Below are 27,370 nucleotides of genomic sequence, written 5' to 3'. Positions count from 1 at the left end.
ATTATAATTTTAACTTTTAAGTCAATTAATTATTCTTAAAATTATGATATATTTCGATAAATAAATAATTAATTATCAATAATCAATAAATAATTAGTTATAAGTATTGAAAATTAACTTCTTTTCTTCTTTAGCTAACCAACCCAAATTAATTATCATCCATGCTCAAGCTTACAAGCCACGCAAATCAAGCCCATCGATATCGACCAATCCAAACCGTAGATCTGAAGTATCACCATCCAATCAGTGGGGTCTATTCCCATTCCCAACGAATTCACCATAGTCTCGGCTACACACAATCACTACTCTCCCCGCGCAATATGAATTATTTTACAAACGACGATAAAAAAAAAAAAAAAGAAGATATATATATATATATATATTACATCAACTCTTATTGGGCACAACCGTCTTCTACCGCTGCTTGCTTCCAGGACTTGCTTAATCTGAAGCACCGGCGGGAATCAACGCTTCCGAAGCTCTCCCCTCATCATCTCCTAACTCTGAGGATAGAGATTCCATCTGGTGAGTTCTGTATCTGTTTTTTCTTCCTCTTTACCATTTATGAGTTCGTTTGATCTGCTGTTGATGAATCGGGGAGAGTATTTGATTGTTTTCTGTAATCTTTCTCGACGTGTTATGAAATGGACGTTATTTCCTGTTCGAAGTAGTATAGCCTGTGTTTACTAATAATTGAATTCTTTTTAGCGATTACCTTTATTTTTACTGAGTTTTCTATCACTTTCGCTAACGAATTAGTTAATTTTAGCTTCTGTTGATGGATGTAGAGAGTAGTTGATTATTTGTTTTTATTACCATGGCTTAATTTGTTCATTAGTTAAGAAACGGTAGTCATCTCCTGTGACAGGAACTTAAATAGCCTGAATAATGTTGCATGATTTGCTAGTAATAGAATACTTCCAGAAATTACTTTGCTCGTTAGTATTGAGATTGGTATGCATGGAGGAAAATGATATCTGGTGAGATTGTAGGCTGCACTGTAATTGACCATATCATTTTTGGTGTTTAAATGGAGTTCTAGATATCTAGACATGGGTACTGCTCTTCATGGTTTGAAAACGAGCAACTCTACATTCAAATGGAGCTCTGTGATTATAGTTTATCCATTGGCAGGTATTCTCACCCATTCTCTGAGGTAAATGCACTGAGAGCCTTTTGTATCAGGTGAGTTTTAGTTCCATCTTGAATTTTTAAACATTGCATTTTCTTTTTGTAAAACTTCATTGCCAAAAATATTGCTTTTGTTAACGCATTTAAGTAAGCTTAATTTTTATTTGTTGCCTGGAAGAGTGAATTAGTTATTTCTGCACTTCATTCAATCCATTGCTTTCAACAGGAAATGCCACTTCTGAAAAATAATGATCCAGAATTTGGTTGTAAATTGTGTGTTAATGTTTTATCTTTATCCATTCCAATCCTCATGTTGCCTTTATATTTAATACATAAGCTTTTTCCTTTCAATTTTCAAGTTCTAGAACTGGTAACTTCTGAAACTTCACGGCTTTGCTGCTGAAAATGAAACTACAAACAAATTGCGAAGGCATTGCTATTTGTTCACGAGAAAAGAGTAGCTCATTTAGATGTGAAACCTAACAGTATATATTGTAAAAAATGGTGTTTATAAACTTGATTTTGGGTGTGCTACCCTTCTGAAAAAAGCCTACCGATTGAGGAGGGTGATGCACACTATATGCCTCGAGAAATTATGAGTGAAAGATACGATATGATCATTCATTGCAATTTCAAAATTGCCACTCCTTCCGGTCATTCATTGCAATTTCAAAACTTAATCAAGGTACTGATTAATTGAACTACACATATAAACTACACATATAAGCACCCAAGGATGTCGAATCATCCATTGAGGAGTCAGATTTTGCTCTTTCATCCGAACTCATGGAAAAAGCCTTTCTAAATCTTCTTCCTATTTAATGCTGGATTACTAGATTTAGTTGTTACTTCTATACTTTCGAAAGACCTCTTTTAGGATATGCTGAACCATCATCAAAGCAAGTCCAAGCCCATGTAAGAAGGGCCTTGTTATCTTGGAAGCCCTTTCCTTACTCCTCACTATAGTCTAGGATAACGTTTTTTTTTTTACCAATTCTCATGGCTTTAGGAATGGGCCCAGGCGAGGGTGTAATCGAATTTCTTTTTTGAATGGGATTCGTTTGTTATATTTTGCTCTCTTCATATCTACCGACTTTGCCTTTTGGCCTGATAGGCCTCGACTCACCCTCCTAGGATGATGAACCTTGTAGTGGAATCTGGTCACTGTATTTATCAATGTTTGCATCTGTTCCCCCAAATTTTACTTTCCATTAAAAATGTCTATCATTGTAAGAAGGTCAAAACTTCTGCCACCAAAATAAAATTGAACGAAGTTGCATTCCGACCTTCCAAAAGATAAAAGGAAGCTGCAGTTATTTTTTTCCTGACGAAGATATCTCCAAATCCTGTTAACCCATGATGCATGTATTTAGATGAACAAATGTTTTCTTGTTTTGTCAGATTCCTCGTTCTGCAAATAACAATGTATGTTAACCAAAAGGAATATTTGATTTTGTTTGTTTGTTTGAACCGTCTGAATATTTAATGCTCTGTTGGGGTTATTTCTGAAAGATGGGATCATTAGATAAATAAAGCCAGGCATATCTAATCAAAATGAACTAATTTTAGATGGTCTTTTAGCTGTCTGTTCTACATTTGTGTAGTTTGATCAGATTGCTTATATTGTTTGAGAAGCCTGATTTTATCAGTCCAGCACAATTCATCAAACAAAAAATCAGAAGATGTATTATTCTGTTTCTCTTCAAGACTTTGAGCGGTAAACTTAATAAATTAAATTCTCAAATAGCCTTTGAGTGAATGAAGTCCAACTTAATACATAGAAGAACGATTTGATATCCCATATCCCATTTGGAAGAGAAATTATAGAAGAATCTTACCTCTGATAAAAGCATGGATTTTAGATTGCCTTTGTATGACGATGAGAAAATGTTCACTATTTACTTCATTATCTTGAAACTTTATTAGAGATGTTCAGGACCTTCCCATTTCTTAGCTACTTGTTTCTTTGATTGATTGACTGATAACTCTAACAGGCTATGGTGGATCTCGAACCGGCACGACGTCCTTCGGCAAGGGAAATTCTTGAGACTCCCATATGAGAAAAGGTCAGAAATCATACCAAACCTTAGGACAATGTCAACCATGGTATCATCTTATTGTGTTCTCTTTTTTCTCAGATGTGCTTTGTTTGTGCAATCCCTTGATATCAGCCTGCTATTTTGTTAGGTTGCAATCCCCACTTTACCAAAGTTCATGCACCAAATTTAGCCCAAAAGTGCTTTCGTTTTCAAATATTTGAAGTCTGAAGGCATGTTTAAGAGCCATTTTGAAAGGATTAAAACCACTTTCAAGATGTAAAATAAAAAATTAAATTGATTTTGAATGATTCAAGATATTTTTTGATTGCGTAATTAAAACGTTCCTCCCTATATAGTTATAATACGTGTAATATGTTGAATTTGATGGTTTAGGAAAAAACTATGAATATTAGTGAGTATGCCTAAATAAATAGAGTTTAGATTTTGAGGATCGTTCCTTCCCAAACAAACCATACATTTTCACCTACTCCAAAAGAAATAAAGTTCAATCAGCCAAAGCTAGAAAGGAGGCAAAGCTAGTTATTATGCAAAACTTAGAAGCTTTTGCTGGTTTTTCTCTATGTTTACGAAATCAAAGAGGAAATAATGGCAATGAAAAGTGTCTAAAAAGATGGTTTCTTGTTTTCCTTGCATACAATTTCTTCAAATTGTTCAATTTGGTTACTACAAAAGCACATATATTGATTGTTTAGAAATTGATTCAACGTTGCTTGTTTGTGTTAGAAATGGCTAAGATAAATGAATTCACATTCTCTGTTTCATCTTTCTTTTTTTCTTTTTTTCTTTTGTTGAAAAAGGAATTCAATATTTTAGATTAGTGGAGGATGAAGAAAGAAATTATTGTGACAAAAATTTCTTTATTGAAGTCAGGGACAATTTTCTTATGGAAATGATAAGTGAACATTTTGCTTATTCTTTTTCAGACAGGGACTTTTTGTCCAAATTTTTGACAAATTTAATAAACTCCATTGACTACTACCTCTTATATAAATATGTAGATAACAAATACTAAAATTCAATACGATTTCATTTGAAGGAAGTAAATAGAAACAGATTTATTTTGATGATCAATATCTATGGTAAGAAAATTCGTTCATAAAACCATGATTTGAATATCTTTTATGTACACTAAATTAAGCTAAAATGGCATATTTAAGAGCATACACTCCCTATAATTAAAGCCATAATCAACCACTAATCCACCAAAAGTCATCCAATATATTTTTCTTCTCTCTCTAATAAATAATATCACACACTTCACTTCCATTAATAAATCACCACCTCTCTCCCACTCTAAAAAATTACTGGAAAAATAGAAACAGACGACCTCAACAACAGTCCCAAAATACTCTCATTGCCGAAACTACGCCGTTTCGATTCATTAGACGTTGAGTCAAACAACCTCACGCGCGCCGCTGCCTCCGTGGCGGCTGCGGGCTGGTGGGTGTCTCTGCAACTGGCCTTTCAGAGCATCGGAATAGTGTACGGAGATATGGGAGCGTCGCCGTTGTATGTTTTTCCGAGCACTTTTGATCCCTTTGGTTAAGTAACGACCATGGCAATGGTACGATTTTTCATTTTTTATTTTCATTGCAGGCTAACGATAATGAGAATATTTGCTTAATCCACTGTGAAACTTCTCTATCTATAATCAAATAAATTACAAAAATATAGAAATAATAATAAATTTAAAGAATTATATATGGAAAGATTAATATAAAATATTAAATATGATATATACAGTAAACTATAATTTAGTACTAAATATCCTTAACATTAAGTACGTTTTCATCGTCTTGCAGACTAACGACAATGGCGATGGTACGATTTTTTTTTTCTTTTTGGACTTCGAGTTTTTAAATAAAAATAATTATTACTTATAAATAATATTAGTATAATAATGTAATATTATTATGATAAAATACACGAGTTAGTTTCAATATTTTTCAATTTAGTTTTAATGTTTTATGACATAGAGAAAAAATATTAAAAAAATCATTTTAAAATAATAATAAATGAGATATTTTGAAAATTGAAAACATATTGATTCCCAAGTCCCAACATATTTCAAAAGAACCCCTTTTGACCAATTAATATTATATTTATTAAATACTTTTGTTTTTTCACCAAACAAATGGGAAGTCCCATTAGACAATTCAAATTAATTTAATTATTATACAAATACATTTTAAATATAAATAATATAAAAATTGCAAAATTACTCTCTACAAAGGGGTAAATATGTAATTTTACAAAGATTAAAATTGTTTTTAAATATTTATTAAAAAATAATTTTTAAAACTAGAGGGATAAATTTGCAAACTTCGCAAATTAGAGGGTGTAATTTGCAAAGATATTTAAAATCCTCATGAATTTTTGTTCATAGTTAGGAAGCCGTTTTGTCGTTTTGCAGGGAGTTGGTAGAGAGTCAATTTCTCCTTTGGAATTATTTTGCAGCAAAAATTAATTTTTAAAAAATTGCAATTAATGTAAATATGGAAGAGTTGTATTTCATTTTGCTCTCTTTGTTTTGACTTTGCAGTTAAGTCCTTGTGTTTGTAATTATTGCAGTTTTGTCACCTGTTGGAGGCATTAAGAAGGCTCAAGGTATGCAATTATGCCCATTTTAATATTTAAAAAAGTTTCGGGTCTATTTGGTAATTATTTTATTTTTGCTCTTCATCACTATTTTTTACTATAATTTACTTATTTTATTATCTAAAAAAAGTAATAGATATTATTGGTTTTTTTTTTATAAAAAAATTAGTATTTTATTATTTTAAAAATGTGGGGACCAACTGATATATAATGGTAGGAATCTAAGGACTAAATATGTAATTATTTGAAATTAGGGTTTAATTTATAATATTAGTTTGATAAATCTTTTAATTTCTTTAGTTATTAATTAAAATATCAAATATTTTTTTTAAAAAGTGAAATAATAATAATAATAATAATAATAATAATAATAATAAAATTTTAAGATTTCAAGTCTAATCTTAAAAGGTAATAATTTGTTTAGTCCTCGTAAACAATGGGTCCCATTAAAACAACATAAACCTATTAATGCTAATCCTCGTAGAGTTGTAGGCCTTGCTCTTTTCTACTTTGAGCTCGTGCAAGGGATTCCTTCTATTTTCAAGCTTTACATGGCAAATGTGTCGGCCCTTCATCATGTCATTGTCTTCGTTTCGATCAAGTCATTGTCTATAAGTAAGGTCTCATTAGACGAGCGGTTTCTCTTTCATAGGGTTGAGCCAAAAGAGCTTAATATCTTTCGATGCATCATACAATATAAATACAAAGACGATCACAATGAGTGAGAGTTGTTCGAGAAGAGAATAGGTGGAGAGATTGAAAAGGTTTGATAAAGCAAAACGGCGTCGTTCATTTGGTTGGAGAAAGTGAAATTGTTCTTTACCATCGTTTTGTTCAAACTACAATCCAAACTCACCATTTACAGATAAATGGAATTTAAACTTTAAAATGAATTTTTAAATAATAAGTTGGAGATGGTTTTTTTAGGAATTTAATTTAAAAAAAATTATAAATTAGTAAATATATTTATAATTAAATTTATTTTTTAATTTAATTCTGATTTAAATAAGGGAAGAGAAAAAGGAACAAAAATATCTTATTCACCGTGTGGGAACAAAGCCATCCACTATTTGCACGTTATAAATTGGGAATCGTAGGGGTGACGTGGCAAAATTCTATTGGGCATTCATTTGTGACTTTTCCACTGCATGGTGGAATTTTGAGTCAAGGAAAGAAGCTTCTCTCCATTGAAATTTTGAGGATCAAAATGCAAATACCAAATTTTAAAGGACCTTCCTTGAATTTTCCACTTTTTCCCAAAAATAAAAAAAAAAATAATTTAAGTACTTTTTTAGAAAATTATGAGAATAAATGTTTCTTTTTTAAAAATTTACTAAAAAAAATATAAGAATTTAACTTCTAATAACAAATTCAAGAGTCTTACGTGGCATGTAACTTTTTTAAAGTTAAATTCAAATAATTAAATCGATTTTCTAATTAAAAAAAAAACAAAACTAGCATTTTTGTAAGTATAGTGGAACATAATTTCTTTTAATTTAATTATAAATTTAGTAAAAATAAGAGGAAAATTAATGATGTTTTTTTTTTTCTTTTTTCTACTTTCAATTAATGAACATTTATTTATTTAAATTTAGTATAAGAATTGATTATTATTATTATTATTTAAAAAAAAAAATGCATAGAGTGGGACCCACTCACCCAAAATTCCATATAAATACCCATTTCCAACCCCAAAATTCTCCAAAAACTCCATTTCTCTCTCATCATAGAGAAAACAATGGAAGCCGATCGGACGGCTGAGAACGATCACTGTCCCGATCTCCAACAGAGCTCCGGCGAGTCAAGGCCTAACCTGACTGAAACGAATCTCCGACGACACGATTCATTGGACTTCGAATCCCGCTCTGTCAAGGCGGCGGGGAAGGCGGCGGCGAGCTGGGGAGTGATACTTCAACTGGCGTTTCAGAGCGTGGGGATTGTGTACGGAGATATCGGAACGTCGCCGTTGTACGTATATGCGAGCACGTTCAGTGAGGGAATCAAGCATAACGACGACGTTTTGGGTGTGCTGTCTTTGATTCTCTACACGCTTACCTTAATCCCTTTGGTTAAGTACGTCTTCTTGGTCTTACAGGCCAATGATAACGGCGAAGGTAATATAATTTAATTAAACATAAAGTTTTGTTTTTGCTTCCTTAAATTATATCTTTATCTTTGATATAATATCATATAATTAACCGTATTAAATTATCATTTCCTGAATTGACATATAATTGAGTGTAAAAATATGATTTAAGGTGGCACGTTTGCATTATACTCTTTACTATGCCGATACGCGAAAATTGGACTGATACCAAGCGAGCAAGTGGAAGATCAAGAGGTATCGAATTTTCAGGTGGAGCTACCGACCAACCGCCTCAAAATGGCGTCTTGCCTGAAGTCCAAGCTCGAGAACAGCCGCGCCGCCAAGGTTTTCTTGCTTTTCGCCACCATGCTCGGCACTTCCATGGTCATCGGCGACAGCGTCCTCACTCCTTCCATCTCCGGTAACCATTCCTCTTTCCTTTCCATATGGTGGGTCCACTTATTTATGGGTAATTAATATAAACGAACCTTATTAATTAGTTAGTTTCTACTTACTTAAATAGATAAATAACATTTTTTTTAAAAAAAAAATAATTAATTAACTATAATATATTGAGTTGGGTTGATATATTCAATTAAATTTAAATTTTTAATAAATGTAAATTTTAATATATATTTATTTATTTTCATACCTTAAATATTAATACATATTTTTTTAGTGACCAATAGGAATATAGAGATATGAATAAATTATTTTTTATATTTATATAATTAAATAGGTCTAAGATATGGATGTTAGTACTTGGGGAGGCTTGAAAATAAATTGGAATTTTATGGCCAATTTATATGGAAAAAAGAGTTTTTGAGTTTGAAAATTTATTTATAAAATAATGAATTAAAAAAAAAAAATTAAATTTTGTGACAGTTTTGTCGGCCGTGGGAGGAATTAAGAACGCTACCTCGACTATGACCCAAGGTACACTTCTTTTTGCATATGAGAATTAAATTTTTAATGATTATTTTATATTTATTTATTTAAATTTTGAATTAATTTATTAATTTTGACAGAGAAAATAGTGTGGATATCAGCAGCAATCTTGGTTTGCCTGTTCATGGTGCAAAGATTTGGAACCCATAAAGTTGGATACTCCTTTGCTCCCATTATTTGCACTTGGTTTGTACTTATTGGTGCCATTGGCTTCTACAATTTCTTGAAATTTGACCCTTCTGTCATCAAAGCTGTTAATCCTATATACATTTATTACTACTTCAAACGAAACAAAAGGGACGCTTGGATCTCTCTCGGCGGTGCCGTTCTTTCCATTACCGGTAAACTCATGATCATCAGACTCTCTCCCAACCATTCCAGTCTTGTGTTCAATTTTGTGTTTTTTAAGGTTAGTTCTTTGATGTTGTGGAGACAGGGACTGAGGCTCTGTTTGCGGACCTGGGGCACTTTAGTGTGATGTCTATAAGACTGAGCATGTGTTGCGTGGCTTACCCTGCCCTTGTCTCTGCGTACGTTGGCCAAGCCTCCTTTCTCCGTGAGCATGCTGATCTTGTCTCCAACACCTTCTTTAGCTCCATTCCAGGTACTTTGAAGTTTAAGTTAATAAGTTGGTATAGTTTCTACTTAAAACTTTTGTCATAATTGGCTTGTAATTACCTTTGTAGGTGCTCTCTATTGGCCTATGTTTGTGGTGGCCGTGCTCGCCTCCATCGTTGCTAGCCAAGCGATGATCTCGGGCACCTTCTCCATCATCCAACAGTCCCTCTCCTATGGCTGCTTCCCTAGAGTTAAAGTTATTCACACTTCTTCCAAGTATGAGGGTCAAGTTTACATCCCTGAAGTTAACTACCTTCTTATGGTGGCTTGTCTTGGAGTTACTCTTGGGTTCAAAGATACAACTAGAATCGGAAATGCTTATGGTAATGTTCCCTTGAATCTTTCATTTTTTTTTTCTATGTATCAATATAGATTAGGGAAGAAATGATAGTAGATGGAATCGAGCAACTGTCTTTGTAATAGCTCAAGGTCACCGTTAGCAGATATTGTCCTCTATGGCTTTTCCTTCTGAGCTTTCACTCAAGGTTTTAAAACGCGTCTGTTAGGGAGAGGTTTTTACACTCTTATAAACAATATTTTGTTCTCTTCTCCAACTCATGTGGGATCTCACAATCCACCCCCTATTGAGGCCCAGCGTCCTCGGTGGCACTCGTTCCCATCTCCAATCGATGTGGGATCTCACAATCGAACAGGTTGGATTGCGAGATCCCACATCGGTTGGAGAGGGAACGAAACATTTATTTTATAAAGATGTGGAAACCTCTTCCTAGCAAACGCATTTTATAAACCTTAAAGGGAAGTCTGGAAGACAAAGTCCAATAAAAATAATATCTGTTAACGGTGGGCTTGAACTTGAGCGTTACAGATTTTCTACTCGATTTTGAAAGCTTCTAAATCAAATAGTGTTACGAGTTTAAAAACTTTGTTTTCACACAGGCATTGCAGTGGTGTTCGTAATGACACTTACTTCAAGTTTCTTGGTGCTCATCATGATCATGATATGGAAATCTCACATACTCGTCATACTATCCTATGTTTTCACCATTGGCTTATTGGAGCTTTTCTACCTAAGTTCAGTCCTTTACAAGTTCGATCGAGGGGGCTATCTTCCTTTAGCTTTTGCGGGGTTTCTCATGATAATAATGTACATTTGGTATGACGTCCATAGGAGAAAATACTACTACGAGCTTGAGCACAAGATTTCTCCTCAAAAGCTCAAGGACATGCCATCTCTCACAACTCTTAATCGTGTCCCTGGCCTCGCCTTGTTCTACTCCGAGCTTGTCCAAGGCATACCCCCAATCTTCAAGCATTATATAGCCAACATTCCCACTCTCCAAAGAGTCCTCATTTTCGTGTCCTTCAAGTCCCTCCCAATAAGCAGAGTCTTAATGGAAGAGCGGTTCCTGTTTAGACGAGTCGAGCCTGATGACCTCAACGTGTTTCGATGCGTGGTTCGATATGGGTACAAAGATATCATCCACGAGCAGGAGTCATTCGAGAGAGTACTAGTGGAGAAATTAAAGATGTTTATAGAAGAGGAGTCATGGATGTTACAAAACGAAGATAACGATAGATCGAGCAAAGTATATGGAGGGATAGAGGTGGTGGATAGAGCTTGGAGAGATGGAATTGTTCACTTGATTGGACAAAACGAGGTGGTGGCAAGTAATGGGTCAGGGTTAGCTAAACGGGTTTTGATCAATTATGCTTACAATGCATTAAGGAGAAATTTGAGACAAAATGAAGATATCTTCTACATCCCTAGAGAGCGTATGCTCAAAGTAGGAATGACGTATGAGCTTTAGTGGGTTGACTTCAGTCAACAAGTTCGAGATTTGCAGCTAGGTCGAGGTGCAATTTTTCAGTTTCAACTTAATAGTCTTAAATTTCATTCTTAGATTGTTCGTGTATCTATAGAACGAGCACTATGAACTATGTTGGATTAAATAAAATGAAATGAAAATAAATATATATCAATTATCATCCAGCTAGCTCGGAAAAAAAAAACATTAATTTAAGAATAAAATGGAGACAGCAAACAAACAATATGGTTCATTATGTCAGCTCATCACTCATTAGTCTAAAAGCAGCAAGGCCAAGGTGCTAGGTGTCACATGGAGAACTCAAAAGCAGCACATGCTTTCTCATAATTTCTCTAATAAACTATGCAATTGGAATTATGAAGCATATAATATAAATTAATTTTTTTTTTAAATATATATTTTTTATTTTTCTTTTTTCTATTTGTGCTAAATAAGGTTTCTATCCTTTTATGTCTTATTTATTGTCTCTCTGGTTGGATTTGGGATTGTGATGTTTAAATTGTAATTATTTAATATTAGATTAACTAGGATTAACTAGTTTAATTAGTTTTTGTTTTTTTATTTGGCTTTAATGTCACGTGCCCTAATGAATTTTAATAATTTAGCAACGAGAAAATGACACCCGAGATAGACAGTGACACGTGAGGGGCGTTCTTCGAGTCACATGAGGGTCAAGAAAGGTAAATGTCATATGTTTAGCTCGATTAGTGAATTATGGGAAAGCCCTAAAATTTAAGCTAATTTAGGGTTTAACTTCGTATGTTTCAACTCAACCATTCTTTCACCGTGCATACTAGAAATAATGTTGCTCGGGATTTAAAAATTAAGACTCTGTTTGATAACCGTTTGATTTTAAAAAATTTAGCTGAGAGTTACTTATTCTACCTATAATTTTCTTGCAAGTACATACTTTGTAAACCAACCAAATCTTGACAACCTGAAAAAAAAATATCAGCTTCATTTGATATCGATATTATTTTTAGTTTTTTCATTTAAAAATTAAACTTGATCATCATCTAAACTACGACCACAACAGAGGAAAACTAAACAGAAGAATTCAACTATTCACATGATCCATTTTTCTTGGAGCTCATCAACATAGACTGAGGATGATTCGAACCACTAATTTTTAGGTCAGAGATATACGCACATTAACGAATTAGGGTATACTCAAATTAGTGACTCATACTAGATTATACTCAGGTGATAGGGTTAAAACAAAATCGCTTTAGTTTTGTCCTTATAATTTCAAACTTTCAATCAGTTCCCGATCTCATAACACGTCCCATCACAAAAAAAAAAAAAAAAAAAAAAAAGAACTCATGAAAACTTAATTAATGAGAAATAGAATCTTATAAAGTTCGAGAATAAAGATCTCCAAATCGCATCCAAATCTATTGTATTTGCAATCAAACTACTCCAAATCTCCTCGAACCCTAAACGTCAAATCTCACATGTTATTAAAGACATGTACGGGAGTAATTTTAGAACAGTTAAAAGACCTGATTTTACGGTTTTAAACACGATCTTCGTATAATCGAACTTGATTTTGATACCATTTGTTAAGTTGCACTAAATATACGCGAAATACTCAAACTTAGAATCAATTTAAGAACATGAACAAATCAAATTATACATCTCAAACCAAACCCTAAATTGTTGAAAAGTTAAGAACACATTAGTTTTCAAGTGAGAAATCAAATAAAAACCATAACCCAATTGAAAAAAGTGAGAATAAAAGAGGAAAGTTGTGTTTTTTTTGCTCCAAATCCTTAAAATTATGTTGTTTCATGCATCATGAGCATTGTTATTGCAACAACCCTTATTTTGTTGAGCTCTTTCCCCTTCAATTTCTCTATACCTAATCAAATACCTCCTCAAAGGCTCAGCATAATCATCGAACCCAAGCGTGGCCAAGGCACAGCAAATATCATCGCCATTGACGGTCTTCCTCTTCTCCTTATGGCACTTATCGGACGCCTCGCCCGTGACGAAGCTGATGAACTCCGACACGCATTCTTGCATAGTTTCTTTGGCTTCTTTGGAGATTTTGGCATTTGGAGGAAGAATTTGCTTCATGATTCTCCCTACGTTTGCTATTGGAAGTAGTCGATCTTGCTCTTTTACGAACCCGCCTATGCCGCTACCAGCTTCCTCGCTCGACCCACCAGTACTACCACCAACTCCGCCGCCGCCGCCGGTGGTGAAATCGTACTTGAATTCTACTAGTCTCTCTGGCATGGGTGTGTTGTCATCCATCTAAAAAGGAAAGGGAAAGGGAGAGGGGAAAAAGAAAGAGGCTTTTTGTATCCTCTAAAACGGAGACACGTTGCTCCCTTCAAGTGCTCAGCTTCTCCCTCCCACTTACTATATATATTCATCATGTGATCTATCCAAATGCTCTTTTTAGGTTAAAACTTTTTTATTTTTTGGACAAAGATATGGGTAAGAGAGAGAACGGGTTTAAACCCTAAACGGAAATTCACATCGTGCCAACGAGGACGCTAGACCCCAAAGGTATGGGTAAGATCCCACATTGATTGGAGATGAGAGCAAGTACTAACAAAGACGCTGGGTCTTGAAGGGAGATGGATTGTGAGATCTCACATCGGTTGGAGAGAGTTACGAAACATTCTTTTACAAGGTTGTGGAAATCTCTCCCTAACCGACACGTTTCAAAACTTTGAGGAGAAGTCCAAAAATGAAAGCTCAAAAAAGACAATATCTGATAACGGTAGATTTTGGTTGTTACAGTGTAAAACTAGGAAAGAATACATGGTACCATTTATATCATATTCACGTAAATTGACATAATATTTGATTATGTAAATGATTTTAACGATATCTTTTGAGATGAAAGTTAGAAACGTTATCGAAATTTACCCTAAAATTTAGGGCGATTAAGTATAATTTAACCTTAATTTTACACTATTTTTGTGTTATATAGATACATGTTATACTAAAAATTTATTTTAATAGTGTATTTTGAGTTTCATTTTATTTTAATTTTTATACTTTCAATTATTTGTATTTTTATTTTCAGTAAATTTTAAATTTAATCGTCCTATTTCAAATAATTTTAAATAATAATAATAATTTAGGGTTTAGAGTAACTTTTAAAATATAGATAATTTTTTAAAATTTATTAATCTATTATTTATTTATTTTAGTTTTGATTCCTTTCTATTTAAAGATTTTATTCGAGATACCGTTGGTTGTACTATTTTAATTTTTTAAAAGGTGTAATCAGAGAATTTTTATTGTATTTTTTAATTAAATTATTTTCACAACATGGTACTTAAAAGATAATTAAATTAATTAAAATAACCCTTATAATTATCATTATTTGACTATTGGCATATATTCTAAACAAATTCCAACTTTTGTCCTCTTTTATTTTTACCTATGCCCACTTCAATCATTCAATTATTACCCTTTTTTTTTTCTTTTAACTTTTCAAATTTTATTTTTTTCAATTTAGTCCCTATAATTTCAAAATTTTCAATTTACTCCAATAAATATATGTTTTAAGTTTTTACTGTCTAAAATATTTGCCAATTTTCGACAACCAGTTATCCATCGAATTTAGATTCATCGTAAATTAAGCACGATAATGTTATTATTACCCAAAAAATGATTTTACAGTAGCGTGAAAGTGACGATTATACAGACTGTGCTAGTCATATTAGAAAAATTGAGGAGATCGATGGTGGATATCGGAGGCAGTAACTTTGGGACAAGTGTCGGCATAGTTAGGTTTTGGTTCTCTCTCCTTTGGTAGGGTTTGGGATGTGAGTAGTGACCTCAAAAGCATATAAAGGCTATGGGAAACTTCTCAATTATAGTTTCATGGTCCCCCTTTGTTGTTCCATTAGGTAATAATCTCTTTCAATTAGCTTTTAATTAAAAATTAATTATTATTATTATTATTATTATTATTATTTTTTTTTTTTTTTTTTTTTTGTGGACTCAAAGTAATGCACGTGTTATTGTACTACAAACACTACCAAATTTAGGCCTAAAAAGACCCAATTTTGATTCTTACATTAATTAATTAACCTACACAATGCCCACTAATTCTAGGGTTTGCTGTCTCTCTCTCTCTTAATTCCCAAATCTTGTTTCTTAATTGTAATGCAAATGTATATGATTTCCCCTTCTAGATGAACATCCAAACACACCCATTTTTAATGCTTGATTAATCTTATTATAAAATCGTTTCTTGAACATAAAATACGTTTAAACGGGCTAAGTTCATACGGTATGAAAATAACAATGATGGGTATGTTTGAAGCTTTTACTATATTCTCGGCATGTTATTCCTATTATGGTTGTACATAAATTCATGACCAGCTGAAACTATAACAGCCCAAGTCAATCTCACGGTTTTAAAACGAGTCTATTAGGGAAATGTTTTTTTTATCCATGTTAGTAATAAAAAAAAAAAAAAAAAATATTTCCCAAAAAAGCTTGAACTTTATATATATATATAAAAGCTTAGGGTTTGATGAATGGATAAGGATTTGGAAGATTTAAAATATATATTTGAGAGGTTGGTGAGAAATGGATTAGATCTTAGGAAATTAATTTATTAAAAGGAATAATTAGTTGGAGATTTGGTGTATTAAATATTTAAAATTTGATTAGTTTATTTATTTTAATAAATAGTAAAAATAGTATTTAAAAAATTATAAAAATGGAATTAATTTGTTCATAATTTTGTTGTAGAAAAGAAGAATGAAATCTATTTAGGATTTTAGAGAGTTTTGGATTTGGAGATTAGGGTTTTGTGCTTATAAATTTTGATGAAATTAAGAAACCAAAGCAACTTTTGTATGGTTTAATGTTATATATTCTTAGGCAATAGGCATCCTTGAATCAAGGAGATTGCTTTGGAACTCTTATTATTACCCTTATTTTAGCCACATAAAATATTCAGAATAGCCCCCCATTTACCCCTTCCACCAGCTGTCATTGTTAACTAGGAGCGTTCATATGACTCGATAATTCAACCAATCTAAACTACTCAACTGAAACTGTAACGTTGGGTTAGTTTTTTTAATTTGGGTTGGGTTTAGTTTTGAGGTTCAACGTGACCAACCTAAAAAGAACATTTAATGTTTGTACTCGATGTTAGTGATATTAAAAAAATAATTAAAAAAACAGCTCGATATCTCAATTCAAAGTTGAGTTGCGTTTGATTGTAAATTTTATTCACGTTGCTCACGTTACATCCAACCAATCTTGAATTGACTTTTCTATTTTTTAAAATGTAATTTACTTAAAAATACTACTTTCGAGTTAAGTGGTATTAAATTATAAGTTTAATTTTGATATTTGAATATTAAAAAATATTAATAATTTTTTTAACGAAATTTAAAAATATTATATATCTCGTCAATATAGTAAAAAATAATAATAATAAATGTTATATTTCATATAAAATTAAAATTAAAATTTAATTTTGAAAAATTGAGAAGTAATTTTATAAATTAAGAGAGTAAATAGATTTAAATTTTTGTAATTTAAAGAGAGGTTCAACTTTCAATAATTATGTGTTTGTAGTCATGAATTATTTAATTAATAATTAAAGACAGACTGTCTGCTGAAATGACATTTAACTACAACCATAAGATTCTGAACTTTTTTTTTAAAAAATAATAATAATTAAATATATTTTATCTTTATTGTAACAAACAGACAATAAAATTGCAACTGAATTAAAACATTCTACACTTTGTGTCCGTACAAACGATTTTCACCCACTCATAATTTTGGAACAACAATAATATTAATTAAAACTTATATTTCAATTTTTATGGTTTTATATTTCAAAACTAAAAATAAAAAATTTAAAATCATTATTTTAAAATTCGAGTGACATTATAGCGAAGTTGAGAATAGGGATAAGGACAGAGATTGTAAGCTCAATCTCCAATCCTGTTTAGCTCACGGGAATCACCCCAGTTCAAGTCCACATCGGCTAATTTAGGGAATGATCATGAGTTTATAAGTGAGGAATACTAACTCCACTGGGATGAAGCCTTTTGGGGAACACTAAAGCAAAGCCATGAGAGCTTATGCTCAAAGTGGGCAATATCATACTATTGTGTAGAGTCGTGTTCGTCTAACAGAGTAGTCTATAGAGTGGAGGAGGCAGGAAGTCATCTTTATTTTAAGATTTGAGTGACATTATAGCGAAGTTGAGAATAGGGATAGGGACAGAGATTGTAAGCTCAATCTCCAATCCTATTTAGCTCACGGGAATCACCCCGGTTCAAGCCTACTGCTCGTAAATATTGTCATCTTTTGATAAGTTTTTCACACCCTTATAAAGAATATTTCGTTTTTTGTTTTCCTCTCTAACTGATTTGGAATCTCACACAGTTGTTAACTGATCGAGTGTTGAATATAGAAGTTAACAAACCCGAGTATATATAAAATTAAGTTGGTGGAATACATCACGACACTCAAAGTTGGATAAAGTTGGACCCTTTTTCTTTTGCATCAAACTCCAACAAAACTACTTTTTCCCACTTTAGCAATTTCTTATAATTTTATTAATTCCACCTCTTCCCACTCTTGTGGCCATCTTATGTTTTATTTTTATTTTTTTAATTAATTGGATCTCATGTTTCATTAAAAAATTAATTAATTAAAATATTATCAACCCATATAGATTCTAAAATAAAATAAAATAAACTACTATATAAGTTTTAAAATAAACACTAATTAATTTTTTATAATTTTTTAAAAAATAATTGTTTTGTTTACTATTTCAGTGATTAACTAAAATTTAAAACAGATAAATAAATAATTTAACTGTAATTTAATTTTTGTCCTTATAAAATTGGAAATTTGAAAATCCCATAACATGGGCCGAGAGCCCAACTTTTTCCTCTTATTTTAAAGCCCACAAAGATGTGAAATGAGCCCATTTATTATGCCTAATTAAATTAACCATTATTTTAGACTAATTTCAATAAAATCGTAATATTATAAACTTTTAAAATTATAAATTTAGTCTCGTTTAAAAATATATTAAATATATAAAAATTTAGGGATCCATTAGATATATTAGATATTTTTGAAAGTTAAAGTTGACTCATATTATATTATAATGTGTTAAAATAATTAAAGCATAATTCTTTTTATTTGAATTTTAATATTAATAAAATACAAGTTGGGGGAAAGGAACACCTTTTGTCCTTTTTATTGATTTTATCCAACATATTCCTTAGCTCATGTCCACTAGCAAGTGGGAATTTAATTAATTAAAGCATTAATTAAGGGTATATTAATAATACTTAATTAATTAATTAATATTTTGTTTTATTCTTTGGTAAATAAATTTGTTGGACAATTGCGTTTGTCATCATTAAATATATCGATAATTTCCGTTTATTACTAAGCTTACTAATTAATTAATTATGTTCCAATTTTTTTTTTTTTGTCTTATTTTCTGTTTTTTCTTTTTAATTTATAATACCTTTGTTTAATAGTGTGTAGTGTGTCGTGATCCAATCTAAACCATACGAGATTAGCTCAATAATTTACGAAAAATGATATTTTGTCTAAAAAATAGTTTTAAACCGTTAATTCTTTGTTCCAAATTATCTCGAAATATTTTAATGTTAATTTTGAAAGTTTTGTTTTTTTTTAAACTTAGATGATGTTTTTGAAAAGTTTTTAATTTTTTTAAAAGGTATTAATAAAAATTTTGAAAATTTAACGTGCACAAGATCGGAACGGATCAGAAATGAAGAAGAATTTCATCTTATTTAGTGTCATGATAATTTTTCTCTCTTCTTGTTTGCTTGTTCTTATTTATGGGAATCTAGCTGAAGATCATGACAACCTGTCTTCACCCAACAATGTGGATCATCAAGAACTTGAACAAAACAATCAACATAACCTTCTCGATCACTTTCGACAAAGCGTTATGAAGAAGTGTAATTGCCCCAGTAATTCAGGTAAATCCCGTTCATCGATCCCTCATTTTAATCAACGATAGTTTAACATGATATCAGAACAAAAAGTCGTTCGTTCATCGATCCCTCATTTTTTTTTTCTTCAATCCAATTGCTGAAATTGTTGCATTATCACCAACAACCCTAACGACTACAAATAGGTTTGTGTGTGAGCTTTGTAACAAGGGGTTTCAAAGGGATCAAAACCTTCAATTGCATAGGATAGGCCACAACCGAAGTCAAGAAAAGGGTCTACGTCTACCCCAAACCGACGTGCGTTCATCACAACCCGACACGAGCTCTCGGCGATCTTACTAGAATTAAGAAGTGTTTCAAAAGAAAACTCGTGGAGAATAAATGGAAATGTGAGAAATGTTCCAAGAAATATGCAGTTTGGTTTGATTGGAAAACACATCAAAAGACTTGTGGCACTAAGGGAACAAAGGTGATTATGGAACTTTCTTTTCGTCATAGTTTAAATTTGTATAAGACATACATATTTTTATCTATGGATCATAGTTGAATCTAGAGATATCCATTTAACTCATAGGGTCGGAACCAGTTCAAACAACATGAGATATAGGAAGAGGGAGCGGAGAGAGATTTTTTCTACTAAATGGGCCTGAGAGGACGGAGATTTATCTATTCTCGACTCTGTCCCACATACACCTAAAACTAACTTATTTTATATGTGTACTCAAGGAGTAGGGACCCAATTCAAACTGGGAAATAGGAGGGAGTCGAGAGAGATGTTTTTGCTAAATGGGGTCGGAGACTTATAAATATTCTCCAGGAGAATCTCTTCCTATCACAAAAATAAATAAATTTTTTTTTTAGAGATAGAGAATGAAATAGGAGGTAAAAACTGGACAGTAAAACTTACTTGTCCCTCCCTACTCCATGAACATCTTTAATTGAGTTACTGTTCTTGAAATTAATTCAAAGATGATATCATTTCTATAAATTTTAAGATTACGGGTCGAGTGTAATAATTCATAATAAATAATATATATATATATATATATATATATATAAAAGATTAAAGCTTGAAAAAAAAAATGATAATTCAATGTCATTCTAAGAAATAAAATAAAGAAAATAAACATGTATTAATTATGGAGAGAGAGAATAAAAGTATAAATGTAAGAAAATGTAATATAAAATTCGAAAATTTTTAAATACTAAGTTATATTTGATTAATTGGGCCTGGTTATAGTGGGTAGGTTCAGGCCCAAACATTCGAAACGCACCGTTTCATATCCGTATCCAAAACCCTAACCCTAGACCGTCACTATATATAGACCTTAAACCCTTGCATTGGATCATCATCACCGATTCTCTCGTCCTTCTTTTCGTTTTTATTTTGGATTGTTTCATATTTCTTGTGGTGGTTATGAGTTTATGAGGCAATGATGTGGAAATCTACCTATTTTCTGAAGGAAGTTCATCTTCGCGTGATTATGAGAATAACCAATTGATCCTTCTGAGCCATAAACTCTCCTCTCTTAACATTTCGCTGATGCTTTTGATTTCGTTTTCTTCGATTTCTGCTTATAGAAAGGAGTCACTGAGGTGATGATCATTATTTCTGAAACTATGCTTGTTGACTTCTTAATTCAGACTACAATTATCTGATCAATGACTCCATCAATCTCCCGTAGCTCTTCGATTCATTTTTTTTTTTTTTTCTGTTTTTACCTTGTTTTTGTTCTTTTGAAGATCTCGTCGAACTTTGCTTCGATGAGATCCTGTTATCGAACTGTTTTTCATTATTGTTCTTATCAAATCTTTTTTACTTTGTTTTTAAATCTGGATTCTTATGAATTTGTAAGCCCAAAATTTAGTAAAATGATGATACTACTCAATATCTTAGTTAACAACAATCATTGTAAATATGTATACGTATTTTTTATTTTCCTATATATTTTCCTATATATTATTAATTTTTTAAAATCTAATTTATTTTAGAAAAAAATTCGTTTTGATCTTGAAATTTGTTTCCCATTCTCTACGTATTCCTAATGTTTAAATCCGATGTGATGAAATTATCTACATTACAGTCCGAGCAATAAATTTGAATCCAATGCATTTAATAAATTAAATGCAATGGAAATATAAATTATTAATCAAAATGGGGCTGTAACATTGTTAAGAAATCCCCGACAATCCATTTCGTAAGGAACAAATAGTAATAGTTTGCTACAAAATTGTCAAATTCTTAATTATTCAAATCAAATTTAGAAATGTTTGGAGTTATAAGATGACTTAGAACCCTTCCTGATGTGAATTCAGTGGGTGAGATGTGGAATTTGATGTCCCAAACGTAGCAGAATGCTAACATGAACGATGTTGGAAGCTGCCTTTGAGACCTCAATTTCTGCTTGTTTTGCTACTTCCATTGCATTTCTGTGTAACAAATAAGGGTTTGGAACAAAGAATCAAGAACAATGACACGATCATGAACTATTAATCTGGGTTTTATCAAACGAGGCCCTCAAGTGCTTTACCTTATTAGCAAGTCGGGAGGCATGGAAACCTCGATTTGGAGCAGGATCTTGCTTTGCAACAAGTGTGGTGTAATGCGTTCAACCACCATGCTCTGAAAACAAATCGCATCAAAGAATCAAAACTGTTATTTTAATGAATCAAGCAGGTTAGAACAATCATTAAAGTGAGTTCATGAAACATGTTTGGGCAACTTCAAAGAACTAGTTTCAGCTAATCACCTCATGAAATTTGGACAGGATGATTTTGGATACGATTGCTTCGATGTTCTTCTCTTCCAGAGCGATGTCGTCTATATTTTGATTCGATGTTCCTGCTGTTCCTCCTTGCTGGTCGGAAAACTTGAGGGGAACATGGGAAATGGAGGGATCTACAATGGATTATAGATAAATGAGAACATGTGCCAACTACCAAAATGACCAGAGGGAAATGAATCAAGCAATCTACCTATATGTATAAAAACTTCAGATGCTTCAGGATGGGATGTATGAATCTGTTGACGAACATTCTCACCGATACAATGAGCGGCACTGACACTCAAAAATGGATCAACCTACAAACAAAAAGTATATAAAGGTAGAACGGAGTTCATCTATAATAGCTCAAGTCCACTGCTAGCAGAAGATATATTAGTTCTTCCTTCTGGGTTTCCGTACCCTCAACGAATGCTTTGTTTCCCCATCCAACCGATGGGGGAACGCACATCATCAATCACATTTGGGAGTAAAATGTTTGTAATTCAATCAGACAACGAACCTCGATATGCACATCAAGATACAAAGAAGAGCCAGCTCTCCTTCCTCTTAGGCGATGGCAGCCCTAAAGACAGTGTTCCAACATCAGCAGGATCACAGGCAGTTATTATCAAAATAACGAATGAAAGGAAGCTGGCGGAGAAAGGTTGATGGCAGCAGCTTATGTAGTGGTCGGCCAGCTACCCTCCCCCCACGAACCAGACACCAAAAGTCAAAATAACATGTTTCATATCAACCTTAAAGTTCACAGATAACACAACTTCTGGTTACCTTGACACCCTCAACTTGGAGTATTGTTTTTCTGACGGGATCTATTTGATCTGCTGGGATTGCAGCATCCACTAATTCCAAGATACTAATTGCAGTACATAACAGAGAGTTAGAAATACAGAAATCAAACGAATTGCTCCGAGTGACTTGAAATATGAAACATCATAGATTTTGCCCACCAACAGAGACAATCCTAGATATTATTAGATATTATTTTAATTGGGTAGAGTGACATCCCTAGCCCAAGCACACCGCTAACAGATATTTTATCCCCTTTTGGTTTCCTTTTCAGGCTTCCCCTCAGTTTTTAAAACGCATCTGCTAGGGAAAGGTTTCAACACATTTATAAAGAATGTTTCGTTCCCCTCTCCAACCGATGTGGGATCTCACAATCCATCCCTCTTCGGGGTCAAGCGTCCTCGCTAGCACTCGTTCCCCTCTCCAATTGATGTGGGATCTCATAATCCACCCCCTTCAGGACCCAGCGTCATCTCTGTCACTCGTTCCTCTTTCCAATCGATGTGAAATCTCACAATCCACTCCCTTCGGGGTCCAGCGTCCTCCCCAACCCTCATTCCTCTCTAATCAATGTGGGATCTCACAATCCACCACCTTTCAGGGTCAGCATCCTCCCTGACACTCGTTCCTCCTCTCCAATCGATGTGGGATCTCACAATCCACCCCCCTTCGGAGTCCAGCGTCCTTGTTAGCACACCGCTCAGTGTTTGGCTCTGACACCATTTGCAACAACTCAAGCCTAGCACCAGCAGATATTGACCTCTTCAGGCTTTTCTTTTCAGGCTTCCCCACAAGGTTCTTAAAATACGTCTGCTAGGGAGAGGTTTCACACCTTTATAAAGAATGTTTCATTCCTCTCTCCAATCGATGTGGGATCTCACATGTATTCCTAGTAGTTCTAGAAGACTTACATACCTTTTTACTATTTAAATGAAAAGGTTGGTCGTGTTTCAACGTTAAAACTTTCTTTAATGTTCCATTGATATCACACAAGGAACACCTAACAAGAAATCCATGTAGTGCATTTCTTACGTAAAAGTGAAAAGACTAAAATTTAATATGTACCTCTGGTATCCAGTTTCAAGCCCAGCCTTTAGAATCATGCCTGAGACAACCAGTCCTGCTAAGGGATCTAGAAACTTCACCCCAAGGATAGAACCTCCTAAAATTAAAATCAAGAACGAGTATGATTGCTCTTTCGAGTAGCAAGCACGTTCACCAACTGATGCAATAACTGAGTTATAAGATGGTGAGATGATGACATGATGAAGTTTGGCTTTAGCACGGCAATTCCAAGAATGTTAATCTATGGACGAACTTAGGAGAACAGTGTTAAAGTTAAACACTTCACTTTCACGAAAAATCTAAACTTACCGAAATAAAAAATTGATATTTTAAAACCTCGATGAACTAGAAACTGAAAAACGCCGTGAACATAACACAAGTTTCAAACTAGAAAACAAAGATTCTCTGAGAGAAATTGTTTGGATTAATTGACTTCAAGTTCTTATGAAAGCTATATCAATCTTCCAATTTGAACTATTGAATCCATGCAAACCTATTGCAGCTGTGATTGCAAACATCATGGTGATTGGTAATTATGCCTTCACAAAAGTTTTAAGAAGATGACTCATTTTCACCAAACAACTTGAGAAACAGTGAAGTTGAACTTGAAGAGCAGTAAAGAATTGAGTTAGTTACCTATGAGATACTAAACTACAAGCTACTGAAACCATATATACATTCAGAATAGGAATGAATGTGAAGGACAAGAACCTAGTTCCTTACCAACACCAATGAGAGCAACTACAGATGATATTGCATCAGCACGATGATGCCATGCATTTGCTTTCATGAGTCCACTTCCTTGTTTTTCCCCTGCTCGTTTCGTGATCCAGTAAAGCCTATTGGAGGAAACAAAGGATCAGGAGAGTAAATATGACAAGACAAAACATCATGTCGGGAAATATGGCATCCTACAGCAAAAGAGATAATCACGTTAATATAGTTTAGGAGGCAAGGAATTGGCATAGCTTAACGTTGGATGATAGAGATGAACAGTAGAGAACTTTGATTCATTACTGTGCAAAAATAAAGGCTGAAAATATTATGACGCTAGAATGTAAAGATGGAACACAGCATTCGAAGGGATGTATTCAGTACCCTTCTTTGATACTTATTGATATAATAGTCATATTCAAAGCTAGAATAGGATGATCCATGTCAATTCCATGATGATGTCCACCGTGACTATGGTTATGCAAACTCTCATGTCCAAGAGGCTGATTGACTATTTCGGGAGCTGCTGACAACAATCCCTGCGTGTGGGAAAACAGAGAAAGCATGGTTAGCAAAACCATGATATATAGAATCCAAAATGGTACTGGGTAAACTAAATTTCATCCAGTTAACATGGAAGATTCCTCAAACCTGTAGAAATCGGGATTGTGAAAGTATAACCGTTAGGTTCTAAAGGTTTAGAAGACATATGAATCACTTAAAACCTTCCAGATCAATCAGAAGGAAATTCATAATCAAGCATACCAGTAATAGTTCTGAAGCATGCCAAGCAATGCCACCAGCAGTTGCTAAAAGCATGGAAGAGATTCCAAGGGCTCCTAGAGTCTCAAATTTACCGTGTCCTGAGTATCACGGAAGAGACGTTACAAAATAGAAGTGAAAGCAAGAGCAAGCTCTAAATTATCAATTCCAGGAAAAGAATATCACTATGATAAAATTATCTTTGACAGGGAAAATGCAATAAGTTTTCGAGTATGAAGAAAAAGAGCAATGAAGAGTTGGAGTAAAACCCTGCAGATCGCCTAGCCCTTTTAGTAAATCGAGCATTATTAGATGATCAGAAACTTCTCTATAATAACTAGATCTTAAAGAGTCCACTCTACAGATACATCGGTTTATAAACCGAAGGATAAACTATTTCCAGACGAAGATATAGTAGAGCATAAAAGATATTCGGTCTAAGACAAGCAAACGATTTCTTAAATATGCTTTGGAAGCGATCATTCCCTCAATTGAAATTTAATGAGCTTAGCCTCAAAAGTCTTAAGACCGAGATGAAGCAAACCAAAGGAAAACCTACTCCCTTTCGCTATCGGTTTGAAATGTGGAAGATGGGGCACGTAATGACTTGATAATATTAACATACGGCCATATTTTCGTCATACGTTAGGAAATTAAATAGGTACGTGAGGAATGCAACAGTGAACTAATAATGTATTGCATATTTAGAACCAAGGCTATAAAACCATTATGCTGAGAATTCATTATATATGGAGAGAACAATGGAGTAGCATGTAGGTACAAATCAAGAGTGACCATATGGATGCTCCTTGTCCTTGGGAGCTTTCCCAGCTTTAAATGACCATAAAGCAATGCCACTAAGAACCTGCAAGCCACAGGTAAGTAGTTATCAAAACATATTTGGATCCTTTTAAAAGAAAGGAAGACCAAAAACAGAAAAACAGACAAAAGTAGAAATCAAAAGTTCAAACTCAATAGCAGAACATGTTCCTGATAGTTTTGAATATTGCAAGATATATGAACTCGATTAAAGGGTTGGAGCAGTAACAGCAGCTTCAAGTATTCAACCAAAAAGACAACTCAAGAAAGCAATAAAAATGGAAGCTAAAGTTACCACATCAGAAACCGAATGAGCGGCATCAGCGATTATAGCTGTGCTTCCTGATAAATAGCCCGTGAAAGCCTTCCCTACAGCCAATCCAATGTCAGCGCCGAGACCCAGCTTGAAAATATTCTCACCCTCTTGGCCAAATCGATGGTCATCGTCATGGCGGTGGGAGTGGCCTAAATGCCACCGTCTGCAGATTTTGCTCTTCGGATCACCGTAGATTCCCAGTAATGTGGTTTGGGGATGAAGATCGAAGGATTGGGTTGAGGGAATCGCATGAAATTCTTTGTGACTTGCCGAGGAAAGCCTGGAATGGAAGGATTGAAGTATGGGATTTAGGCGGTGAAATCTGTATCCCATTGATGGAGTTTGGCGGGGAAGTGGTGGATTTTGATGATCAGAAGCTTTGAAATTGTAAGGAATTGTGTTTAATTTCTTAACCTGGAGAGTGGAAATTCAACAAATGATCCAACGACTGTGTGGAACGGAGATGAAGCACCGATTCCGTACATATTTGCGAGGAAAGTGAATCCGGTTCCCCTGTTCAGAATCTTCGTCTCTGCACCGATCATGCGGTTTTTTTTTCTTTTTTTTTTTTTTAATTAAATTATCCCCGCTTTAATACGTTTCGATTGGGTTAAATAAGTTATTGAAATATTGATTGAAATAAATAAAAATAAATTCCATTTATTATTCGTTTGGTTAATTTTTATTAATAAATATGTTGACAACAATATTTTATCGATATGTCTATAAAATAAAAATAAAAATTTCGTCAATATCAATATCTTAATCCTTATAATACGCGTAAATTTTTAATTTTATATCCATTAAATTTCTAAATTAAAAAAGTGACCATTTTTAATTTTTAATTGTGTATTCAATATATCCTTAATTTTTTTTTTCAATTTTCACTACGTTTATTTTTTTAACTTTAAAAATTTATTTAAATCCTCAAAATTTAAAATTTATTTA

At 33.2% G+C, this 27,370-nt stretch overlaps 3 protein-coding genes, 1 long non-coding RNA gene and 2 other non-coding genes across 7 annotated transcripts; 4 read left to right on the top strand and 2 right to left on the bottom strand.

Moving 5' to 3' along the window:
* The first annotated feature begins 416 nt into the window (after nucleotides 1-416).
* Nucleotides 417-4,080, top strand: LOC111488803. Of its 2 annotated transcripts, XR_002719279.1 has the most exons (4): nucleotides 417-525; nucleotides 1,043-1,185; nucleotides 3,126-3,197; nucleotides 3,270-4,080. It is a non-coding gene; the product is annotated as an uncharacterized LOC111488803 (long non-coding RNA). The 2 variants fall into 2 exon arrangements; XR_002719278.1 differs by having other exon boundaries at nucleotides 3,126-3,317.
* A 3,403-nt stretch (nucleotides 4,081-7,483) lies between these two features.
* On the top strand, nucleotides 7,484-11,390 carry LOC111488103 (potassium transporter 5-like). The gene is made up of 7 exons (XM_023135742.1): nucleotides 7,484-7,903; nucleotides 8,048-8,296; nucleotides 8,761-8,811; nucleotides 8,904-9,164; nucleotides 9,260-9,427; nucleotides 9,510-9,764; nucleotides 10,339-11,390. The coding sequence occupies exons 1-7, from the start codon at nucleotides 7,528-7,530 to the stop codon at nucleotides 11,208-11,210; spliced, it is 2,232 nt and encodes a 743-aa protein (XP_022991510.1). The 5' UTR covers nucleotides 7,484-7,527; the 3' UTR covers nucleotides 11,211-11,390.
* A 1,432-nt stretch (nucleotides 11,391-12,822) lies between these two features.
* Nucleotides 12,823-13,557, bottom strand: LOC111488106 (nuclear transcription factor Y subunit B-1). Its single transcript, XM_023135744.1, has one exon. It carries the CDS (start codon nucleotides 13,485-13,487, stop codon nucleotides 13,017-13,019), a length of 471 nt encoding a protein of 156 aa, XP_022991512.1. The 5' UTR covers nucleotides 13,488-13,557; the 3' UTR covers nucleotides 12,823-13,016.
* Nucleotides 13,558-20,598: 7,041 nt separating this feature from the next.
* Nucleotides 20,599-20,692, top strand: LOC111488858. The gene has a single exon (XR_002719286.1). It is a non-coding gene; the product is annotated as a small nucleolar RNA R41 (small nucleolar RNA).
* Nucleotides 20,693-20,763: 71 nt separating this feature from the next.
* Nucleotides 20,764-20,839, top strand: LOC111488861. Its single transcript, XR_002719289.1, has one exon. It is a non-coding gene; the product is annotated as a small nucleolar RNA Z155 (small nucleolar RNA).
* A 447-nt stretch (nucleotides 20,840-21,286) lies between these two features.
* On the bottom strand, nucleotides 21,287-26,989 carry LOC111488105 (metal tolerance protein 2). The gene is made up of 12 exons (XM_023135743.1): nucleotides 26,402-26,989; nucleotides 26,083-26,152; nucleotides 25,291-25,388; nucleotides 24,910-25,064; nucleotides 24,535-24,650; nucleotides 23,812-23,908; nucleotides 22,729-22,813; nucleotides 22,460-22,522; nucleotides 22,151-22,256; nucleotides 21,925-22,073; nucleotides 21,706-21,797; nucleotides 21,287-21,604 (listed from the first exon to the last, which is right to left on the bottom strand). Exons 1-12 carry the CDS (start codon nucleotides 26,753-26,755, stop codon nucleotides 21,487-21,489), a joined length of 1,503 nt encoding a protein of 500 aa, XP_022991511.1. The 5' UTR covers nucleotides 26,756-26,989; the 3' UTR covers nucleotides 21,287-21,486.
* Between the last annotated feature and the right edge of the window lie 381 nt (nucleotides 26,990-27,370).

Source organism: Cucurbita maxima, unplaced genomic scaffold (assembly GCF_002738345.1).
Source record: "Cucurbita maxima cultivar Rimu unplaced genomic scaffold, Cmax_1.0 Cma_Scf00013, whole genome shotgun sequence".
Lineage (NCBI taxonomy): Eukaryota > Viridiplantae > Streptophyta > Magnoliopsida > Cucurbitales > Cucurbitaceae > Cucurbita > Cucurbita maxima.
The sequence above is the reverse complement of the archived record's forward strand: the minus strand, read 5'-3'. Positions and strand labels throughout refer to the sequence as shown.